General features: G+C 40.5%; 2 protein-coding genes across 7 annotated transcripts; one reads left to right on the top strand and one right to left on the bottom strand.

The window, feature by feature from the left end:
• Nucleotides 1-841: 841 nt before the first annotated feature.
• Nucleotides 842-6,930, bottom strand: tctn2 (tectonic family member 2). Of its 3 annotated transcripts, none has more exons than XR_013658158.1 (18): nt 6,763-6,900; nt 6,467-6,580; nt 6,178-6,248; nt 5,047-5,248; nt 4,867-4,967; nt 4,387-4,586; nt 4,167-4,287; nt 3,907-4,060; nt 3,752-3,835; nt 3,549-3,671; nt 3,375-3,449; nt 3,213-3,302; nt 2,989-3,106; nt 2,202-2,305; nt 1,997-2,076; nt 1,678-1,812; nt 1,348-1,436; nt 842-1,105 (listed from the first exon to the last, which is right to left on the bottom strand). XR_013658158.1 is itself a non-coding variant. In XM_023965888.2 (18 exons), the coding sequence occupies exons 2-18, from the start codon at nt 6,594-6,596 to the stop codon at nt 984-986; spliced, it is 2,067 nt and encodes a 688-aa protein (XP_023821656.1). In that variant the 5' UTR covers nt 6,597-6,617; nt 6,763-6,930; the 3' UTR covers nt 842-983. The 3 variants fall into 3 exon arrangements, 2 of the variants coding, with proteins under 2 accessions (XP_023821656.1, XP_023821655.1); XM_023965888.2 differs by having other exon boundaries at nt 1,929-2,076; nt 6,467-6,617; nt 6,763-6,930; XM_023965887.2 differs by having other exon boundaries at nt 1,929-2,076.
• Nucleotides 6,847-22,758, top strand: si:ch211-225b11.4 (tRNA (32-2'-O)-methyltransferase regulator THADA). Of its 4 annotated transcripts, none has more exons than XM_078952954.1 (32): nt 6,847-6,982; nt 7,193-7,424; nt 7,513-7,693; nt 7,765-7,851; nt 7,925-7,952; nt 8,028-8,176; nt 8,256-8,378; nt 8,474-8,594; nt 10,485-10,630; nt 10,715-10,799; nt 10,867-11,003; nt 11,107-11,304; nt 11,387-12,107; nt 12,315-12,467; nt 12,562-12,671; nt 12,752-12,912; nt 12,989-13,134; nt 13,209-13,373; nt 13,447-13,595; nt 13,685-13,825; nt 13,907-14,011; nt 14,100-14,300; nt 14,380-14,530; nt 15,005-15,257; nt 16,312-16,548; nt 16,627-16,831; nt 18,955-19,143; nt 20,671-20,927; nt 21,008-21,154; nt 21,234-21,503; nt 21,592-21,794; nt 21,879-22,758. In XM_078952954.1, exons 2-32 carry the CDS (start codon nt 7,306-7,308, stop codon nt 22,148-22,150), a joined length of 5,610 nt encoding a protein of 1,869 aa, XP_078809080.1. In that variant the 5' UTR covers nt 6,847-6,982; nt 7,193-7,305; the 3' UTR covers nt 22,151-22,758. The 4 variants fall into 4 exon arrangements, with proteins under 4 accessions (XP_078809080.1, XP_023821654.1, XP_078809081.1 ...); XM_023965886.2 differs by having other exon boundaries at nt 6,921-7,032; XM_078952955.1 differs by lacking the exon at nt 18,955-19,143 and having other exon boundaries at nt 6,921-7,032.
• The last annotated feature ends 602 nt before the right edge of the window (nt 22,759-23,360 follow it).

Below are 23,360 nucleotides of genomic sequence, written 5' to 3'. Positions count from 1 at the left end.
CGATAAATGTATTTTTGGATTTAGTATTTCCTGTCAAATTGAAGAGGACTAAAAACATTTTACTTTTAATGTCATTGGGCAGCTACACATCCCAGAAAAAGGAAAATGTCAAGATTGATCCATCATATATTGAGGTCAGTCTGCCACACAATAAGTTTAACAGTGCAATAAAAAGGCACCAACTATAAAAGTACAACATATTTTACTTTAATAAAGTATGTTTAAGTGAATGGCACTATTGATTTACAGATAAAGATGACTAAAAAGGCAGCATTCTTTAGAGGCGGAGGTAATAAAATCTATAATTAATTTAGTCCAGTGACTTTAACCTCAGCAGGCATGAGCCGCCAAAAGATTACAAGACAAGTCTAGATACAAGTTACTAAAAGTTATTCTAAAATATCCAACATTTCTTCGCTTGTAAGAAATGTTGGATATTTTATTGCTTTAAGCATCTATAGATGACAACACATTTACTCAGGAAAAAAGATTCACTGGAAGATCAGCCAATAGGATTGGGTAGAATTCTCTGCTCTAATCCAGTTTTGGTTTAGATGTCAAAAAGACTGTAAACTGAATTGAATTATAAACTTTAAACAGAATTTTTTTTTTTAAGCGTTGTTTGTAAAATCTGTTATGTGTGCCTTTAGGAGAGGCACTGAACATTTAAACTCCAGTACCAACAAGAAATTGAACTATAAAATGACTAGTACTATGTCAGATGTCAGAAAGAATACGTATAAAATAAACACATTTATGAAGACTGTAAAAAAATTGAATCATTGACAGGAGTAGCAACTAATTTGCCAAGTCCATTACCAATAAAAGTATGACACAGTAATTATTCAAAAAATAGTGATTTTATTAAGTAAAATTCTTAATTAAAACAAATTATTTTTTAAAATTCAAAGGAAAAACAGTTTGTATACCACTTTCAATTAATAAAAATGTACAAAATTTGTCATTGTTTTCAAGAACAGGTTTCAGAAGGCAGCACTGTGCCATGCCTGTCTGATTTTCCTCCATGGTGATCCAAGAATTGAGGCCGTGATGAAGAAGAAAACCAAGATCAAACCCTTTGCCAATGCCAGAGAATACGGCTCACCTGTGACAGAGATTAGCAGTACATGTTAATACGTTAATGTTAGTAAGTCTAACACTGTATTTACCAATTCGATTATCCCGATCTTGTTACAATAAATACTGATTTACTTTAGAAATCTACAAGAGTGTCTTGCTCAGCTCACAAATGTTCTGTTCCTTGCATTTTAGCTATCAGAAAAGCAAATTGATTTGTGCGAAATAATTATTTAATGTGTTAAAGTATATTTCCATGAATAATCATACCCGTGTAATATCTGGTGAAAGGAAAAGCGAGCTCGGGCCAGCACACATCATTCCTGTCACAGTCATATTCTGTAAAGTTGATCTGAAACCTAAATGATATAAAAAATAAACGGAAAGCAACACAAGTTAAAGTCTATTTAACATAAGGTAAGAATAGAAACTCCACTATTAGTTCGATGATAGAAAAACCAAACCATTTGCAGCAGCAATTACATCAGCATGGACAACATATTAAGTGGAAAAGATCAAATAAACAACAAAACAATAGAAACACGCAGAAAAACAGAATAACTTTTATTGCACTTATAAGTCATTATCAAAATCATTCACCTGCTTTTTGGTGGCCCTGTGTTGTAGGGAATGTCAATGAAGGTGACTGAAGAGGTGATCGACAACAACTGACTTTCTTCACAGAAAGACCCATTGCCTCCTCCACAGTCCAATGACCAGGTGGACAAACCATAGCTAAAAAAAACACAAAAGGCTACATGAAAAACAAGACGTGAACACTGTAGTAAAAAGTAGGAGTTAAGATGTACTTTCAAGCTCAGTTTGCATTTGAGTAAGCATCTGATACAAACCTGACTTGCAAAGCAAAGATTTCCCTTTGAGGTATGCTTCCTACAAACCCAGTGACAAGAGTCCAAACCTGCACGTGGACATGGGATGGAACCGCCCTGCATTCACTGGACGTGTCCTCTGCAGCATCGCTTGAGTTCAAGCTTACCACTAGGTTAAGAGTTAGCAAGATCATGACTGTACACTTATATTACAAATAAATAAAACAATTATAATTGATAATAGAAAGACAAGTGATCAATTTTGAATGATGTTTTCTGGCCCAATATACTTACAGCTAATGTTCAGCCAATCTGTCATGGTAAAAAGATCTGGGTTTCCACGCTTTGCCACGTATGCAGCAGCAGTCAAACCTTCTTGTAGCTTAAAGACCGTTTCTCTAAAATTCAGAAACATTAGATGCACTCATTTGTCTCAGCTCTGCTATTAATGTACACGTTTGACTTTTTTTTTAGCTTCTGCAGTTAAACTATCAGCCTTTTAGTGTTCTGAAAATCTTCAAGTAAGTACTGGCTTTTCTCTCATTGTTTCCATTTTACCTCTGAAGATCTTCACTTTCTGGTATCTTATTTTATCTCCATTATTGCTTCATGTTCTATGAGCAGTCCAAGCTAGATCCTTATGTCCTCAGCCAAGTTCTTCATCTTGATACAGTTAGAATAAATTGACTCAAATTAAACTAGATTAAATTATAACAGACTTATCTGATTTGATTTATTTTTTTCCAGTCTGTTTGCTTTCTTTGTATGGTGTTCTGAGATGTTTTTGTCTGTGAACTGGCACCACATAATTGAAAAAAATTAAACCGAGGTCACAGAAGGCCATGGAGTCACGCACTTAGTCTAGTACACTATTAGAATGGGTCTAATACATTGACCTACCTTTTTAAACAGAATAAAAGGGCAAAAACATTAAAATCAGAAATTATTTTTGACTAAAGTAAAGCTCCAGCTTTTTGGACCTCAATGACTCAAAGAATACAATTCTCACTTCACAGATAAACACAAAGATATTTATCTTTTTCACAAATGTTCTGTAAATAAATCATGACACCATACTGACCTCAATAGATTACACTGAGTCAGATTATTTGTGACAACAGGCAGCAGGCATCCAGATGTGTAATTCTTCCCAAACAGAACTGCCTCCCTCTCAGCACTGGAACAGAGCCCATCATGAACTGGCAGACAGATCAGAGAACAGCAGTTAATCTTCTGTAATGTTGAGTGAAATGCATTCAGTTTTGGGTTAAAAGTGAGTTGTAATTATTTGTATGAAAGTGTAACCTGGTTTCCAAACATTAATGTAGGTTTTTTGCATTGAGGATGTGTCGTTGTCTATGATTCCAGCAATAACAGGCCTCCCCACCTGATAACCTGTCAAGTAAAACATCCTTTAGTTTTTTTTACAGTGCATTTTTAAGAACAAAGCCTCATCTCCATCCTTACCTGGGTTCCCTGACACAGGCTCAGCCATAGAATTACCGTTTAAAAACACAGCAGAATATCTCGTTCTTAACTCCACTGTTTGAAACACAAAACAAAATGTGTCACTAATTCATTTAAATAATATATTTTGGCTCCTGCTGGACAAAGTTCTGCATGGGGATTACCGGCACTTACCGCTTGTATTTGAGATGATGGTCCCAATGGTGCGTGTCAGTGCGATTCCTGTGAGGCCATTTGCTTTCCAATAGAACTTGTAATCCAGCGATATGGTCACATTCTCACACACCAGAATCTTTTCTTCAGAAAATATGAGCAAACTTGATTATAAATTTACTGAAAATCTGCATTATTGTCCATCTATGTTATCATCTAAATACCTTCAGAAGGAACTGTGATGCTTTTGGTGATAAATGGACCTACATCAGAGACCACTTCTTCAGCTACATCCACTTCAACAACTCCTGAAGCAACAGAAAAGTTTCAGAAAACATTGAAGCAAAACTACAGGGTGGTTAGCACACAAAAAACTCACCGCCTTGCCCATCCATGACTTGACTGGTCAGTTCTGCCGATTGTGTCTGCAACGGAAATCCCGTTGGACAAGAGTGGAGCAGGGTTACACATTCCACTTTGAAATTTCTCAAAAATGCTACGGGAGTGTTGCTTCCACATCGCCCCAGGATGACCTGTGCAGCAAAAACCCATCTGTTGAGCTTTAAAGCTCTGCCAACAAACCACATCAACCATCGTTTAAAAGGACAATCGTTCTAAACAAACTTACAGACAACTTACCTGAGGTATAACAAAAAACTGTCCATCTAACTGGATAAGTGGGCTTTCTTGAACATAAGGACTAGCTGATGCGACAGCTGGAGACACAGCTTTTTGGAAGGATGGGCCAAGCACTGACTCCCTTGAGATATTACAACCAAAAGACAAAAATGTGATGAAAATATGACACTACATATGACAGAATAAATGGTTTTGTGAGGGAATTTTATTTCTTTCTCACTTTGTGCTTCCGTGGTAAAAGAAGCCGAGGAAAGGGTTGTTTTCAGGTGGAGAGTTGACACATAAAAATGGAAACCAGTCAGGCGAGTTTTCAGAGGATTGAGCCGAGCACTGATACTCTGGAGTGGGAGACACCTGTCCACCAAAGGGCCCCGGCAGACAGTGGGACCCAAACAGCTTTAAATCTTCACTGGAACAGTCCTGATAACCCAGAATAACAACAGGAAAGCATTAGTTTTTTCAGAAAGTGTCAAGAGCCTACATCTGTCTCTTGTGCATTCATTTATAAAAACAAATGAAGCAACAAATGAAATCTCAAAAATCTGTCTTTAGAAAATATTCCCCCCCATTTTTATGACGACAACCAATTCTTAGTATGTCAAAGTCTATTTTGCATTTTACTTTTCAGCTTTTTTACACCTTAAGTGTCAAAAGTAAGTCAAAAGCATAAGTCAAAAGTGTTGATGTCACATGTACAGACCTTGTCACAGCAGCAGCGTACATCACATACTCCCGTGGTCAGGTCACAGGGACACGAGCCCAATGGCTGAAACACTTGGTTTGGAATGACTGTTTTGTTATCTAAAGTGACACAATTTAGGTTTCAGTCAGTGAGTGCTTTGTCCAAATGCCACATTATGATACTAAATCTATTCATGACCTGATCCAGCATTTGAAGGAAGCAGCTGGGCATGTATGACGGCCTGAACCAGCAGCGATGCCTGAGGGGCGCCCCCAACACAAGCCGACACCTGGAGGGTTTCCAGGACACACAGCGGCCTTGAACAGCAGTCAGGGTTTGTTCCATTCTCAGAACACAAAGACAGACTTCGATTCAGTCTCAGGTGGACTCGCACTACAGCCTGGGACACAAAAGAAAACAAGTACGAAATGATCCTGTTCTGAAATTTGAACTGAAAAAGTCAGTTTAAATAACTGAATATATTTACTTAAAAATCACACATTTGATTAAAAAAAAAATTTTCCTTCAAAACTAATTTTGTTTTTTTTAAAGGTGTTTCTGTTCAGTTTATTTTTACAATTGAAAAAAAGTTTATCAATTTAAACCATTGCTCATTTTAAAATCACAGCGAAAAATATATTATAACCAAACAAAATACTTTTTTTTAACCCTATATAACCATTTGCACACATTTCTGACACCCATATCTCAATAGCACAATCAAAACTTTCCTTAAAAACGCATTGAATATAACTTTTTCTATGATAGATCATTCCACAATGTTCGCTAATTTTCTAAACTTTATAGTGACAGCAACTCATCTGCTGTCATTCATTTTTAAATGGCTGCTTTTTGTAGTGAAAGAATACAAAATTTGTTCATAATTAATTCTTTATACTATAGTTACACCATGTACAAAAATGTGAGGATCAAATCTGAGACAAGGCGTTGTTTTCCTGAACACATGTCAATATTTTTGCATTTTAAACTTAACATTGTTGTGAGCAAAATCTTACCAAACTCCCCAACATATGACAATTGATACTATCTTCATTCACTCACACAAAAAAAGAGGTTCTGTGGATTTCACAAAAAGTGTTTAAAAACATCTTGAATAATAATAATAATAATAATAATAATAATAATAATAATAATAATAATTATATTAACATTCAGTAAATTCTTTGTTGTGGAGGGCTTTACAGGGTTAAAAAATTATATTAAAAAACAAAAACAAATCAAATTTGATCCAAATATGTTTCAAACGAGTGTTTTGGCAGAGATCTCTAATAGAAAACATAATTTCATTGTTCTATGGAAACTTTCCACCTTTCCTATCTGCTCCTTTGTCGCCGTCCACTGTGTCTCCCCATCTGCACACGATGGAGAACCGATGCTCCCTGAATGAGACAACATGAAAAACTGTCAAACACAGATAAAATGACAGTTGACATGAAGGTTACTTTGGTCATGCAGCATTCAGCTAAGTTCTTGGTGTTTTTAATTATTTAGTTTTTTAAAAATGGTTTCTACACATTTAGACAACAAGAAAGCGCACGTGTCATGTTTTTAACACAGACTGTATGGTGATTTTTTTTTTAAATAAATCCTCTATCACCTGTTAAGTTGGATGGAAGGACTTTCCTCAGATTCAGAGTGACATTTGAGGATCCGTAGAGCAGAAACGCAGTGACGCTGGGTCCGGTAGCGGTGAGAAAGGACGGCTGGAAAACTGTTGGACAGCGCATTCTTCATTCATTACACCTTATCTACGTACAATTAATGTAAAACATCAAAAATGTGTACAAACGAAATAGAAAAAACCGTAAACTCATCAGTATCGCCACCATTACGAATGTTTGAGCAGTAAAACACGTTTTGGGTGTAAAGAAATAAATAGTTGTTTTTTTTTACCAACAGAAGAAGCGTTTTGAGTATGCATCACACTCACGACCAACAACACGAAACCGAGCAGACGTAAAAACGATAGAGAAAAGAGAACATTAACCACGTTAGCCATTTGCTAAGCTACTAAGAAAGAAAGTCGGCATTATTGGTAAACTGTTTATCTCTTAGCAACGCAGGTTTGGACAAACCACGACGAAGAACGTTTTCCTCTGTGAAAGAAAACGAGGTCAAATAAAATCTTTAATTTGTTACAGCGCCAACACGCGGCGTAAAATGGTTAGTCTCACAGATTTGACAAACGTTAAAAGGAAGTCCCCAAAACAATGTTGGCTTCTTGAATGTGTCTTAATTAAGAGAAAAAATAGACTTTGAGAAACAGATTTATTTTAAGCTTTTAAATTTGATTTGTGAAAAAAAATCTAATCATATCCTCTAGGTGGCAGCATCACTCTGTTTCAACAGTGAGACTACGGGTAGAAGAAGAACCAAACCAACGTGCGCTAGTCGGCAGACTATCAACATTGGCATAACTGCGAAGTCAAATCAGAAATGTCGGTGGATATCCTGATTACAAATCTACAAGCGTGTCTAATCAGTGAGGATCAACCTCCGGGAAATGTCAGCAAACCTTTTACGTCATTTTTGGATAAACTTTCTGAATCCACGAGGTTGGTGTCCTGCTGAATCTCAAGCGGGTTTTCCTGAAGTGAACTTACTCCTGAATATGTGACTGAAGACCCCTGATTTTATCAATAGGACCAGCGTGAAAAGATGCAAGGAGCGTTGTCTGGACGAGGCTATTCAGATTCTCAAACAAATATCGGAGGAGCAGCTTCGTGGTTTGCAGAGCGAGCATCTCCAGCTCTTGGTCAGGCTCCTCATATCCCTGCAGGTCCAGATGGTCAACATCTCCACAGCCTGTCGGAAAGTGGACCAGGTTTGTCCCGCTCTGGACGGCTAATTTTTGAGACAAAATTGAGGAGAAAAAAATGTATATTTTTTCAACAGATGCTGCAGTATCTAGGAAAGGTGGATCATCAACTGGTTGCCACAGAAACCCTTCATCGTTTTCACTCTCTATTCCAGAGTGATCAGGTATAACTTTATTTTCTCTTTTTATGCTGTTATTTGGAAGATCTTATAGATGTTTTGTTTTGGACTTTTTTAGGTTCCATCTCAAGGAGACTTGCAGACAGGTTGGTGTTGGCTTAAAGTAATGTGCTGATTTTTGTCTGTCCCTTTGTGTTTATGTCTATTTAATACCTTTGTAGCCTGTATGTTCCTGGAAGACAGCGCTGTTGGCCATGAGGTGTGGCGAACATTCTGCGTCTCCATGCTGAATAAAGTGTCTGAGTTATTCCCTGTTCTGATGCAAAATGAATCTCTGAACGATGGACCACTGTGTTACCTTTCAGTGAAGGTATTTGCACAAAAAGAAGGAACGAAGAATGTGTTTTCAGGGATGTGGATCACTGACCTGAGTACTGTGACTGCTGCAGGTGTGCTTGCAAATATTCCAGCTGCTGTCCAGTGAAGTTGCTCCTCTGGTGTGGAAGGAGAACCACAACAGTCAACCAGTGCAGAAAATCCTGCAGGCTCTCATGAACATAATCCTCGGACAGGTTTTTTCAGTTAATCAGTTGTTATAAATCTCAACAATTGAAGGATTTGGGTAGGTTTTATAGCTTGTTATTGTTTTTGTGTGTGTGTGTTTCAGTGCTGCAACAGGGACACTCGCCTTTTAGCAGGCACTGCTGTGGCCATGTTGATCAACACAGCAACTGAGTACCAATCAGGAGGAGCTGCTGTCTTGAGCTTGCAGCAGATCGCTCATAAAGGTGCATTATGTACCAAGGGGTTCATATAGATTTTGACCGACAGGGTCTGCTTAATTTGAAACTGGAAGTAAACCAATTAATATGTCTAACTTATGCAGACACCTTTGTCACCCGTTGTCGTTTATTCAAATATCTCCTAAGATCTCAATTCAATTCAATTTTATTTGTATAGCCCAAAATCACAACAGTCGTCTCGATGGGCTTCGAAGTAAAACATGAACTCAAAAGGATCACGAATACAAAGAGTTCAATAGGAAAATACTAAAATGAACTAACAAACTGACTAAGCTATACTGGCATCTCTGCCCTTAGACCCCCTTTGCGGTAAGGAAAAACTCCCCAAAAAAACGAAGAAACCTCAGGGAGGGGTGCCCACATGAAGGAGGGATCCTCCCCCAGGACGGACAAGCGATTTACCAGAACTCTTAGAGAAGAATTAACTTATCTAAATCTACAACTACATATATAAAGTCCAGCAGACGCGCTTCATCCAGCTGTGGTTTGGGGGACAGTCAAAGGCGCGAGTCGAGCCGGAGACAGGAACCACAGCCAGGTGTAGGAGCAGGAGCAGAGACGAGGTACTCGGTCAGGTACAGAGCAGAGACGAGCCAGAGGCAGGATCCACAGCCAGGTGAAGGAGCAGGAACAAAGACGAGGTAGACGGTCAGTAACTGGAGCACGGATGAGCCAACTGGAGTCTGGAAGCACTCCCACTCCCCAGGAGGGGAGAGGAAAAGAGGGACAATACATGAATCGCACTGCACCAAACAGAGGCATGGAGAACTAAATGATGAACCATGATCAAGAATGGAGAAGAGAGGAAGGGTAGAAGTAGAAGAGAAAAGAGGACAGAACCCCGGAGCACCATAGTTACCCCAGCTTCAACTTCTAGCAGCCTTTTAAAACAAATAGTTACTATTAAGTTTAATTTAAACAAATTAACATTAAGTTAAATAATCTCTGAATACTAACTAGTCTGACCATAAGCCTGTCCAAAGAGGAATGTTTTCAGTCTAACTTTGAATGTAGAAACTGAATCGGCCTCTCTAACATGAGCTGGGAGCTTATTCCATAAGACATGGGCTTGGTGGCTAAATGCTCTACCTCCAACCGTACTTTTACTAATTCTAGGAACCACAAGCAGTCCTGCATTTTGCGAGCGAAGTGTTCTGTTTGGGTGGTAAGGGACTATGAGGTCCTTAATATAGGACGGGGCCAGTCAATATAGGACGGGGCCAGTCCATGTAAGGCCTTATAGGTTAACAGGAGGATCTTGAACTTAATTCTAGAATCAACTGGGAGCCAATGGAGCGAAACCAACACAGGAGTGATGTGATCTCTTCTGCTAGTTCCAGCTAACAATCTAGCTGCTGCGTTCTGAACAAGCTGGAGACTTCTTAAGGAACTCTTAGGACACGCTGCTAACAAGGAGTTACAGTAATCCAGCCTCGACGTAACAAATGCATGGATGAGTTTTTCAGCATCACTCTTAGAAAGTATATTTCTGATCTTAGCAATATTCCGCAGGTGAAAAAAGGCAGTTCTACACGCCTGAGAAATGTGAGCCTTAAATGATAAATCTTGGTCAAACAAAACCCCAAGGTTTCTAACTGTGGAATTGGAGGCTATACTTATGCCATCCAGGGAGACTATCTGAGCAGACAGAGCATCTCTGAGGTTTTTAGGACCATGTATAATGACCTCAGTTTTTTCTGGCTTCAAGAGGAGGTAATTAATTGTCATCCAGGTCTTGTCCTCACAAGGAAACATGTAATAACTGCATCTATATGTGCATATAATTCATTATTAAGTATAATCTTTGCTGCACAAGATGCAAAACTTAAAACCCCTGATCTTTAAATGAGTTGTTTTTCTGCTCCTGTGTCGCAGACCCCTGGCAGCTGACGGTTGGTGTCCTGCAGGTGGAGTGTGACCCTGTCAGGAAGGATGGAGTGGACAGGCTGGCTGTGATCAGGGGGCTCCTGACCTGTTGTCAGCCTCAGATCTTACTCGCCTCACTTCCCTGTTACTCAGAGGTGAACATACCAAAGGATTTGTGTGGAAAATGACCGCCGTTCTCTGTTTCCAAGATGCATATCTGTTTTTTTCCCTTTTTAAAGTCAAGTATCCTGATAGACTGTCTGTACCCGCTTGTGTACGGGTTATGTGAGGAGTTGCTGGAGTGTCACTACGTTTCTTTTGAAGGTTAGTTGTGTCCTGCAGGTTAGTTCTTGTGCGTGACTGTGTGCTTAGTCTCTGTTTGTTGTTGCAGTGTTAACACTGTGGCTGAAAAAAGTGCGAGAATGTCTGACAGACCTGTGGAAGATTACCGGCACCCGGCTTTTCACAGACGACAACAGACTGCTGGTGGAACTCATTCACATCATCTGGACCAACGCAGAAAGCCCAGTGAGGGAGCAACCGCTTTGCTTTGTTTCACTCTGACAGTGTAGAATGTGGACTTTTTCTGCGTTTGCCGGATAATTAAATTGACATTACTGCCCATCTGCAGGTGGAAGGAGTGCCTGAATTTGCAAACAGGGCTTTCAGTCTGTTGTTGAACCTCTATGATGTGGACTGTGAGAGGTTTGGTGATGCAAAGAAGGATTTTTATTCAACTGCTCTCCTCAAAATAATGAAACTACCCTGGGAGGCCAAAGCCAAATATCATCTCCTTTGTGCTCTGCTTCCATATTTGGATACAGACAAGGTGAGGGTTCATGACCTACAATCCTCACAAAGGTTTAGTGAGTTTTTCCTTGACTGATTTCTGTGTGTCTTGGTTTATGAAGGTGCTGGATCAGTGTGTGGAAATACCCACTCATATCCTTAAGGGCTTATCGACCAATCAGCTGTCTCCGTGTGGGTCGGAGCTCTACAAGTGTCTGATCCAACAGCAGAGGCGGGAGCTTTCTCAAAAATCAGTTTCAGTCACTGAGCTGGATCTGGCCAAACACTGGGCCAGGCGTTGGCAGCCTGTGCTTTTTCAGGCTCTGATGTCTGAAGTGAGTCTTCTACAGAGCAATAGCTCCACACATCTTTTACCCTGCACCTTTCAGGTCTTCCCCTCTGCTGCACAACATCTGCTTGAGTCTCTGGACCCTCACACACCTGGACACCTGCACGCCTGGGCATGCATCTTGAGTTCTTACCGGGCCACAACGGGCTGCTCGCCCTGGGCTCTTCAGGACAGCTCCATCTTTGAAACGCTGCAGCAAGCTTTGATGTGTGCAGATGAGAAAGTTCGGCTCGCTTCTTTCAACCTGCTCTGCTGCAGCCCAAAGACCAACGACAGGCCAACAGCCGAGGAGATGGCCATCATGAAGAAGTTTATTCCGATGAACCTAAACTGCGAGTCCTCGTCTTTTCGCCAGCATTTACAGACTGGAGTGAAGCGGTTTCTGGTTCGCATCAGAGATAGTTGTTTGGCTCAAATCCGAAAGCCAAAGGAGAAAGGGAAAGAAAACTCCGCCCATCCAGAGAGGATGCAGGATACACTGGAGCAAGGAATTGGTAAGAAAAGAAAGAAAAAAAATGTTTCTATATCACACACTTTTTTTTCTTCTGTCTTCTCTCATTTTAGTTTTAAAGTCATTTTTTTTAAAGAAATCAAATCACACAGATTTATTCATAAAACTGGAAAAAAATTCAAGGAAGTCTGAGTTTTTGTTTTCTTTGATAGATTTTACCTTCAAAATGGTTTCTCTGGTTGTTTGATAGAGTTTGTGGAGTGGTTAGGTCAGCTTCCGTACAGCAACCTGGCACCAGGGCACAGTTTTCAGAGGAAGAAGACTTCATTACTGCTGCTGTCTGCAGTTCTGGAGACCTGCACAGACACCTGGAGCCCTGACAGAAAGAAAGGACAACCTCCAGGTCTGTTAGAGAACATGTAGAGTAAGAATGCAACAAAACTATCATGAGGTGCTAACAGATATGTGATTCTTGTACCTGAAACCCTTTTTTCTAGCAAACATGAAGATTCTTATAAATCATGCTCAGCTGAGAGGACGTTGGGACTTCTTCTGTAGAAGTAAAAAATTGCTTCTTCTCAGCTGTTTAGAAGATTCTACCAACGAGGTGTGGCTGTCCTCTCTTGCCTTGTATGTCCTAAGTGTGTGAAAGCATTCAGGTGTAAAATGATGGAAGTCTGTCTTCAGATTCGAGAACTCTCCACTGAGTTGCTGTTGAAGTTCTTTCCACCCAGTCTCCCAGTTGACATTGCAGAGGTGTTGCCCATGAGAGCCAATCAGCTTCTGTGCAGTCCCAGGGTGCAGGAGGCTCAGATGGGGGCTCTCATGATGAAGGTCCTTATGTATAAGTAAGCCCCGCCTTCCTTTTTTCAGAGTTCCCAGTTGTTCTGGAAAACGAGCAGTAATCAGCTGTTCTTTCTGTAGATCAGGAGAGCACTATGAAGGCTGTGATGGGGGACTTGCTTCAAAAACCTCCAGCATCATCAGATTCCTACTGAAGGAGCTTGAAGATCATTATCAGACAGCCAAGGCGGACATGATGCTTGCTGCCCGAACCAAACCTATCCACGGTGAGAATCAAAATCTGAGTTTTTGATGGATGTTTCTGAAGTTTATAGCAGTTCCTTTCTAAAACATGCTACAGGTGTGTTGAGGGCTCTTCAGAGATGCCTGTTTGAAGCCCCTGTCAGTGTCTGTGACGCAGCTGACCACAGTCTGATCTCTGAGGTGTTGAATCTGCTGGAGGGTATTGCTTTGCTGCTCCTGAGTACACTGCATGGCGACAACATGGACAGCTTCACAGAAAAAGGTAATGCCTTCATTTGTAAACTTATGAGATATATGTTGTGAAATAATTCCGTTCTTTTATTTTCTTCGGTCAGACACTCCACCTTCATTTTATGACATGAGTGATGCCATCAGCTCTCTCATATCCCAACAATGTGGAAGTGAGCAGACAGATGAAGAGGACTGCATCCTGCTTTCTGAAGAGCACAGGCTTGTTTTGACCTGTTGCTGGGTTTCTCTTAAGGTAGTGCAGAAGCACACGAATGAGTGGACATCTAAGAATGCAACATTTATCTCAGGATTTTAAGATTTTTACCACTTTTTTCCTGTTAGGAAATTGGGATTTTTTTAGGTACTCTGGTGGAGAAAGGTTTCACTGAGTCCAAACAATCAGGGGAGCACAACCTCCTCAAACCACATTTATCAAGAGTGTCAAAAGTATTCAAGAACATTCTGCTCAACTGTCGTCACTGGGTAATGTTTTGAAATCAGTTTAAATGTGCTTGGTCTCATCTGCATCAATTCTTTTTTGAATTTGTTTCTGTCTCTCACAAGGGGGCAATAGAGGGTTGCTGTGTCGGCTTCACAAAGTTCTGCTCCTGCCTGCTGAGCTGCAGTGATCCAGAGCTCAAAGAAATTCCAGCCCAAATGTTAACACAAGTGAGGGGTGTCTCTGTTTGTTCATTGATAAATGCAGCTTGTGGAGTTTAAGGTTGCCGGTTTCTTTGTTTTCCCTTTGTGTCTGCAGGGATTGCAGGTCGTGCAGTGCCCTCGTTCTGCATCTGTGACCCGGCGAGCTGCCGGATTGCCCATGCTTATTCTGTCTATTCTGGCAGCCGAGGACGCCAGCAAAGCGAGGCCGCTGTTAGCTCTCAGTGTGCAGACCCTGATGGACACTGCAAGAACCCCTGTCCTCGACAACTGGGACCAAACTCTGGACCTGCCACAGGTGTGTGGATGCAGCAGCAAGAATGAGCCTGTTGGTGTATCCAGAAAAACAAATGTGACTGTGAGGTTACCCCCCTCAGGTGTGTGCAGTCCACACTCTTCAGGCGCTGGTGCGGGCAGCACCTTTAGCAGCCGCCGTCCGTCAGTTTGCATCTGGAATAACCGTCTTGTCCTTGACCCTGCTCAGTTCCACCTGCTGGGCCATGAGAAATGCAGCACTACAACTTTACAGTGAGACACACACACGCACAAACAAGTTTGTACTCATCCCCTCATTAGTGCACCGTTTTTCCCCTCCAATTTATCAAGCCTGATCCTACACTAAACCGTAACTACGTGATGTCTCACCCTAATTCACCACTCAAATCTTGACAGTAAGCCTAACCAGGAGCGTATTCCACTGCATTAGATTCCCATCAAGGCCTTTACAACCAGAATAAGTTTGAAAAAAAAAACAGATTTGTGTCACTCCACACATGGAAAAAAAAAAGAACATTACATTTTTTGCATGAAATGTTAAGGCTTGCATATTCCTTCTATCATTTAAATGTAGTTTATAAGTCTCCAAAATGTTACGAAATGACCAAAACTGCCCATATTATTCAAAATGGATCAGTCATTTATCACGTTCTGATCAAATAAATAATGCATCTTGGTTAAAAGTTTCACAACTAACAAATAAACAAATAAATGCTGTATTTTTAGGTTCCCTTTGCTTCAGAATGCTGGGCCAAAAGTCCGGCAATGAGGAGAGCGGCGCTGTCCAGCATGGCATGACTCCTCCTGCCTTCCTCTTCCATTATCGTCAGCTGCAGCCGTTCCTCCTGGGGGAGCTGACAAGAGCAGCCAAAGGCCTCAGGGGTCCATCAGCTGAGGCCAAGCTACACCTCCAGCCCTCACTCTTTCCTATCTTGACCCTGCTGGCCCAACTCCAGCCAGCCGTCACAGACACATCAGGGTTGGTGTTTCGAAGTTTATCAGCTTTATTTACAGAAGTTGGGTTGAGCTCTTTGGTCTCCATACATCAGCATGCAGTTAAAATGTTCAAAAAAGGTTTACCCAATTAATGTTTTTGTCTTTAAGTTACAAGCTCTAAACTGTCTGAAATGACCAATTCGTAGTCCTTTTTTCCTCGTGCCTTCACCGCTTTACTATAACTGATATTTATGGCTGTCTGGACATTTTCTATTGCAGTTTCCACTGAAAAAGCTGCCTATTGAACACAGAAACATATGATCAGAGACTTCCAGTGGAAACTCAATGAGCTTTCCTCCCCATTTCTTTGCAGGAATCAGATACCAAACAAAACAACAATGACTTTTTTTAACCCCATAAAACTCCTGGGTTTTTGTGGAAATATTTTCACATTACAATTTTCCGTTAAAAAATGGCACCTGCTGCAAATATAGTCAATTTTCACTGCTTTCATTTTAGTAATAGTTAAGAAAATTTGGATTTTGGTTTAAAATTCATCTTTGCTTCAAAAATGCAGTTTTGATTGATTGAAATCCACAACGTTTCTCAGGAGGAAATTTCTTTTAATTTTAGGAATACCTATTTTTCCGTCAGTTTTAAGTGTAAGAATTCTCCGTTTACTGTATGTAATAAAAATCATTTTGTTCTCACTAGCAACCACTATTTATAGAAGAACAGTTTTTCCCAATGGAAATTGGTAAAATTAATTGATATTAGTCGAACTGGATCATAAGCATGTGAATCAAAACCAAATTGTTTTTTGGCAGTGATACTCGCTAATGTCGCTGGAGCAAAGTGCAATTTTTGGACAACGGATTACTGGTCTTTGGTTTTAGATAGTTTAGCAGAGACTGCAGAAGATGTTAGGGAGTTTGAACAAGCTCTCGTTCTTTTTTTTTTAAGCTCACATCAAGATTAAAAATGTCGTTAATTATTTTTTTTAAATAAAAAGGTTAGACTTTTGCACATTTTTTTAGGAAAGCTTTAAAGGTACATCTCCTGACTTGCATTTTTATGATTTACAAATGTCCTTCCAGAGTTTTTTTAGACTTCTCACATCCTCTGCTCCAGCTGTCTGCCAGTCCGATTTACAGCGTGAGAGTGATGGCCTCTAAAGCTCTGGTTGCCATGACTCCCACCTCAGAGCACATGAACATACTCCTCCAGCTCACCGCACAGCTGCCGGGTCCTCAGGACATCTGCAGCCACAACCAGCTCCATGGCCGGCTGCTGCAGATCAAAGCCATTTTGGAAAAATGTCTCTGCACAAACAGGTGACTCTCAGAAAAGACTCCTTTTTCATTCATCAAACGCTTCCTGACTTTGACACCCTGTTGTGTCTGCGCTGGCAGTAGGATTTCAGATGAGTGGAGGGAAGTGGTGAGCAGGGTGCAAGACGCTCAGTGGCTGGTAACTGAAAGTCAGCGCTGCCCCTTGGTGAGAGCCGTCTATCTTGGTGTGGCTGACTGTCTGAGAGAAGAACTCTGTGAGGATTTCCTGTGTCAGCTCAGTGGCAAACTCATATGTGACCTTCATACCCACCCACCGGGCCTTCAGGTGTGTGATCTGCTCAAATCCATGCTTGAAAAACTAATCTAACAGGAAATTTCATCTCTTTTTTAGTCTTTTTAAAGAATGCAACAGTTGTGATATGCTGTTGTGCTGCTTTAAGATTATTTTATATAATCTATTGAATGCACCAATGCATTGGTGTATTCTTTAATGTCTGTGGCAACACATTGGTTGCATTGCATTGAATGCACCATTGTGCATTCAATGCAATGCAACCAATGTGTTGCCACAGACATTAAAGAATACTGTAATCTTTCTACAGCTTCTTACACACCCAACACACTACATGTTGTAATAGCTGCTGTAAGGAGAAAGGTCATGCTGTGTTTTTAAGGACTACAACACAACTAAGCTGCCCCACCTGTTGTGTTGTGGCTGGTCTTTTATATTCACTGCTCCTGTGATGCTGAATGGAAGTTAATTAACTCAACAAAAGATCTGACAGTAGGCTGCGGTCATTATGCTTGTGCCTATTTTCTGTTTTAGAAAAAAGAAATACATCAGATCACACGTATACACTCGCCCTGTCACCCTTCTCTGATCCTCTTTGAGTTTGGGTCTTCTGTCGGAGGCCTAGTTTGAAGGTCCTGCTAGAAATCTTGGCTGTTCCTATGAAATTTTTTGAACAGAAATGTCAGAAGTTGTTCCTGGAATCTGCTGTTGCTGTTCCTCAAGGTAGAGGATCACAGCTCTGAGTTTTCCTTTCACGACAAGGACCACTCTGCTCTCACATTCCTCATTTTTCCTGCTTTTCCAGCTTTAACTTTGCTGATCTTCTGCTGTACCTGCAATAGCTTGGGATTGCTACATTTATCACTACAGCCTTTTTCTCCAGCAATGTTATGTCCTGCTTGTTATTATTAACCATTTTGTCTGCCTATATCTACTCGTAGCTTGGCCATTCTTACCTACACTAACCAAAAATATAAGTGCAACACTTTCGTTATTGCTCCCATTTTTTATGGTATGAACTCAAAGATGTGAAACATTTTCCACATACACAAAATAACCAGTTCTCTGAAATATTGTTCACAAATCTGTCTAAATCTGTGATAGTGAGCACTTCTCCTTTGCCAAGACAATCCATCCCACCTCACAGGTGTGCCAATTCAAGATGCTGATTAGACAGCATGATTATTGCACAGGTGTGCCTTTATACGATAGAGGGTGGTTGACCCTGGCCAGTATTGATCTTGTCCTTCCTCCAGTGATTAATGTCTCTGTGCTGTCTTTCAGTCCGGCCACTGCTAGGGTTTTCTGATTCCACCTTCTATTTCCCAGTGACCATGTTTCTCAGGACTTGCCTGTGTTGGTATTTGGCCTCTTCATGGTTCTCATTTGTCTAGGGGGTTCCATTGTACTTTGTAGCTGATCTCAACATCTGCTACCTTCAACAGATGCCCTCTGATACTACAGTCCCTTTGGTAGTTGTGGCACAGTAGTCCAGTCCAAATGACCTTCAAGCGGCATTGCTTTAATTCAGCAGAGTAATGACTGGTTCACTCCTCACATACAGCTTGATGTCATTCATGTACAGAATGAAAGTTATTTCATTACTTGGTCAATATCTACAACCAGTCTTGGGGCTTGTGCTACTCTACAGATTCTACAGGTTCATTTCCACGTTGAGTTTCTGATGGGCAGGTGTTTGGACACTAGTGGGATAGTTGGCAGTAGAGGTATCATTCTATCTTTCTTTTAGCCAAGCCGATCCAGTGCTGCCAGTTGTGCTCCATGACAGAGTTACCGGTACTTGGATGTTTGCCACAATGATGGTAACTGAATCCTGAACAGCCACCCTTATCTCATTACACCTTTCTCATCTTTTTTTTTCTCATAATTTATCTGCTGAACATCTCTAACCGTCAGGGGAGCAGTTTTAAGGCTGTTTTTTTTTTTTTTTTGCTTTTTGCTTCTTTTTTCCATCAAGTTTGCACAGTTGAAAGGTAAAAAAAGCCAGACCCTACGGCCTTGCTAGTCTATACACACATAAAATATATATATATATATATATATAAATGAATAAACATAAGTGGATGGGGTGCATTTTTGTTCAAAGGTTTGCTTCATATCCTTTTGCGTCACAACCCTTTTGTTGATGTCAACAGATCGGCTTGTCCTCCTTCCACCAACAAGCTGTTCACTTCTTGTGTGGAGATGTGAAGTGGGCGTGTCAAATCTGGGACAGTTTCTCTGAGACCAGCCTGGATCTGAAACTCTCATTGGTCACGTGGGTGCTGGATGGGAGGAGCTTTAAGCAGCCTCTTTTGAGAGAAGAGGTCCAAAACGTGTTACTGGTAAGTAATGGTCAATTCTCCAAAAACAAAAAGGAAAATAATTGGAAACTGAAGATTAAATAAAAAGCAGCCTAAAAAAAAAGTCCCCCCCCCCCCCCCCCCCCATTTGGAAGGGCGTATCTAAGAGCTTTTATGTGTGTAACCAAGACGACTTAAGTATTTATCATGCAGGATTTTGGGCATTTATTGTGTTTAAGTGTGTCCAGGTTGTTTAGATAAAGTTTCCAACAGAACACTTTGAGCCTGGACCCCCCATTGTCTTTGCATAAACATGTTGATTAGAGTGTTACACCACCTTTTAGGTTAGATAACAAGTATTGCATGTCTACACACTGATTTTTTTTTTCAGGGTTTGTTTACCTCTCAGTTAGTGTTCCTGATTGAATTTCATTAGAATAATAGTCATGTGAGTTTCATTGGCAATGGGAAGTTTTAGCCACTGAAACTGTTTATTTTTTGCAAGTTATGATCTAGAACAAGCTGTGAAAACTGGATTTATCTTACAGTTTTGACTTTAGTTCAGAACAGTACAGTACAGACCAAAAGTTTGGATGCACCTTCTCATTCAAATGAACATGTGTGTGTGTGTGTATATATATATATATATATATATATATATATATATATATATATATATATATATATATATATATATATATATATATATATATATATATATATATAAAAAATAACGAAAATAATTTACGAAATGTCTTGCACAACCTAAAAATTTGATGTTACATGTCTGTATTGATTATCATTCATCCGGCTTGATTCCATTGAAGTATTAGATAAAAAAGCAGTCATGTGGACTTGGTCTATCATTTACCATTCAATACCACTGTTTTTCAAAATTGAGAAAGCCTTTTGGAAAAGAGGGGAGAAGATTCCTATGATAAAATAATGCTGTATTTGTCCCACTGGATGTTACCACTTTTTTATTTAGGAAAGTATTACGGTAACTGTTTGATTTTAGGACAAACTGCGCCTCTGCTCGTCACTTAAAGATGAGAATTCTCTTATGAGAATTGTGTTTTTGGTATTTTTAGCATGTTCTTGTGGCATTTATATCATAATGGAGGACATATACTAAGGACATTTAACCTAAAATTGTATTTCGTAGTATTTCTTTATTAAAATCGCTGAATGTCACAAGCAGATGGAAAAAAATGATGTTGGAATTCAATTTTATTTGTGACATAGAAAATACAATGGATGGTTCACAAGCACTTCACAAGCACTTCTCAGTGGTTTACTGAATGTTGTGCATTTCCCACCTTTCTATGAGGCTCTGTATTTTTCCTGGACACCCACCAGCTTTTTCATTGTGACTTTTGCTGTCTTTCAAACTCTCACACATAGCAGTCTTATGCCTTGTTCCTCCACTTGTGTGGGTTAGGTTGCATGGTTTCCGGCATTGCTCTTTTTTGTCACGTTTCAGAGTGACATGCACTACCTACCTTAGCAAATAACTGAACACAGTTCTTGAAATCTATAAACTGGAGTTGCAATGCTCTCTGTCTGCAGTCAAACCTGAAGGAGGCTTTGCTCAGCCACAGAGTGGAGTATCGCACCGCCTACCTCGCCGCCCTGGTAAAAGTGATGACCGCCGGCGGCTCCTTACCTCAGCAGCCAGTCCTTTCTACCTCACACGTGCATCAGCCTCTGCTTCAGTGTCTTGAATTGCTGTTCATGAATCTTGAGGACCAGAAACGTGGTCCAGAGTTCCTGTCCCAGGCTCTATCTGCTGCTGGTTTACTTATTTCTCAATGTCCAAAAGCCAGGTTTCAACATTTTTCTTATATTTTGCTTTTTTGTCTCAAATATTTATTTCTGAAACTTTTGTTTTTGTTTTTTTTAATAGTGTGAATACATCCATGCTCCAGCGCTGGTGCTGCATCTTGGAATGTCACAGGGCCCCTGTGGTCCCAGAAGTACTCAGGGTTGCTTGTAGTGAAGCTCTGTGTGTGACTGCAGCTCCGCTTATGAGCAGCATGGTGTTAAAGATCAGGTATAAAGACAACTGTATTGTTTATCTGTTCCAATCATTAATATTAAATGTTAAAAAATGTCGAATCTTTTTGGTTTAGGCTGATCAATACAGCCATTTACCTGCTGCAGGACCAAAGTCAGCAGGTGAGACTCAAAGCAGCCCGTTTTGCTGCTTTACTCCACTGTGCACGAAGAGGAGGCAGCCAGGAGAACCCGAATCTTGTGCAGGTCAGCCACGCTCTGTTGCTCCTCCTGGATCTACTGCTGGAGGAACACTGGGATGCTCCTGGGACTCTGGAGGTGCTGCTGTCTCACCTTCCTCAGTCTGACCTTACATGTGTTCTGAGAGAAGCTTCTGCAATAGGGGGGTATGTAACCCACCTGAAACACCATGTTTTACAGTTTGAGCAGCCTCAATAAGAAGGGCTTGGCTGTAATTATGATGCTTTTATTCAGGTTCTCCAGTCTGTATGAGCAGGATGAAGCCAATGTGTTTGCAGAGCCCTCTGTCATGTCTGCACATGTGCTGCCCCACCTGCTGCAGCTGGCTGAGAAATCCTCTAAATGCTCTACTTTGGCTCATAGCCTGACTTCATGGGCAGAGGAGAATGCCACACAAGTCTTGGAAGACCTGAAATTCTGTGAAAAGATCGTGCCAGGTACCACATTTGGTGTTCTGTTTTTATTATTTCCATGTTTTTCCTGCATTAAACCCCCGTTTTTGTTGGGTTTTTTTTTTTTAGAAAATGCACTGTCCCCTGCTTGGTTGGGTCTCCTTGTGGATCCTCGTTTCTACACCACCCTGTGCGGCCTCTTCACCAGAGCTGCCTTTCTCCTCCGTCTGCTGGAAACCTTTGCTCCGGCACAACATCTTTGTGATCCTTCTACCCTGCACACACATTTGCAGACTGTTTGGAAGTTGCTCCGGCAGAATGGTGTCCACTTTCATTCCTCTCTAACAGCTGCTTTGGCTGGAGAGCTGCCTCCTCCTGAGCTCAAGCAGAGCCTTTCTTAATGAAGTAGACCAGGATTACTTGAAGATTCTGCATGACACACATCTATAATCTGAATTAGATGATGGTGCAGTACACCTGGAAAGAGAGGCTAATGCAGTTACATAAAAGCTGAGTTTGAATACAAAGCCTCTGGGCATCTAATGTCACAAGATGTTCTTTTAGTCCATCTTCTAAAGTTTTTTCCACTCTTTGACCAAAGCTTTATCATGCAGATCATGTCTCTTTTTGTTCTCACAAACAAGTCTCATCTCAATGCGCTGACGTAATCCGCAGCATCTAGAAGAGTTGCCAGCTTGATGCTCAGCTGGGAATATGGTGTGGTTTAATGTTCCATTAGAGGCCGTCTGACTGGAGATGTGTCCATTTTCCGACCACAGAAAGGCTGGTGGTGAGAGGTGGTGATTGAGAGGGTCTGCGGGGGAGGCGGAGGTTACCCCGCAACAGACTGTGCACTAGAGCAGTCTGACATCACCAGATCAGGCCTTGTTGTTTTTGTGATGGACGTGCAAACTGTGATGAGCCCAATTCAGGTCTTTCTTGTTGTGTGTTGCACAGGATTTCAGAGACAAACAATAAGATGATGGTAATGATTCATGTCTAACTCTTATGCAATAACCTTTTCTCTTTTCCCAACACAAACGGTCTTAATCATTGTGTTGTTGTTTTTTTTAACTATCCTAGATAGGGAAAATGTGGGTTTTTAACAAAATATAAACGGTTATTTTAAGTATTTCTCAAACAGCAGTATTTTAGAAGTGACATTTTCAGGTAACCTTGATGAAGGAAAACATATGGAATGGAAACTGAACATCTGGCTTCATTTCTATAAGCGTGTGTGCTGCTACTTAATGATTATGTCAATGTAGAACAAGGCTGAGCACAGTATGTACACTCACCATCAGGAGGTGCATATACATGAGTACAGACATATATAAGGATTAAAGGCGTGTTTTTCCACACCAGTGTGGAAATTGTCCATAAGAATGTATTTTAAAAGCAAAAACAAAATAAGAAAAAAAAATCAAATATCTACATGAACACAAATTATCGGGACGGATTTAGGTCTTTTGGAAACCATCTGTTTGTTATACATTAAAAAAAATATCAAAGTGAACTCCAATGGATGTTAAAATGTGTATTAAAAGGACTTATGCATCACTTTTTTCCTGCCTTAAGCTGAACAGTTAAAAAAAATCTGTCTTAACTATG

This window comes from Oryzias latipes, chromosome 9 (genome assembly GCF_053564925.1).
Source record: "Oryzias latipes strain Hd-rR chromosome 9, Olatipes_Hd-rR_3.1".
Classification (NCBI taxonomy): Eukaryota; Metazoa; Chordata; class Actinopteri; order Beloniformes; family Adrianichthyidae; genus Oryzias; species Oryzias latipes.
The sequence above is the reverse complement of the archived record's forward strand: the minus strand, read 5'-3'. Positions and strand labels throughout refer to the sequence as shown.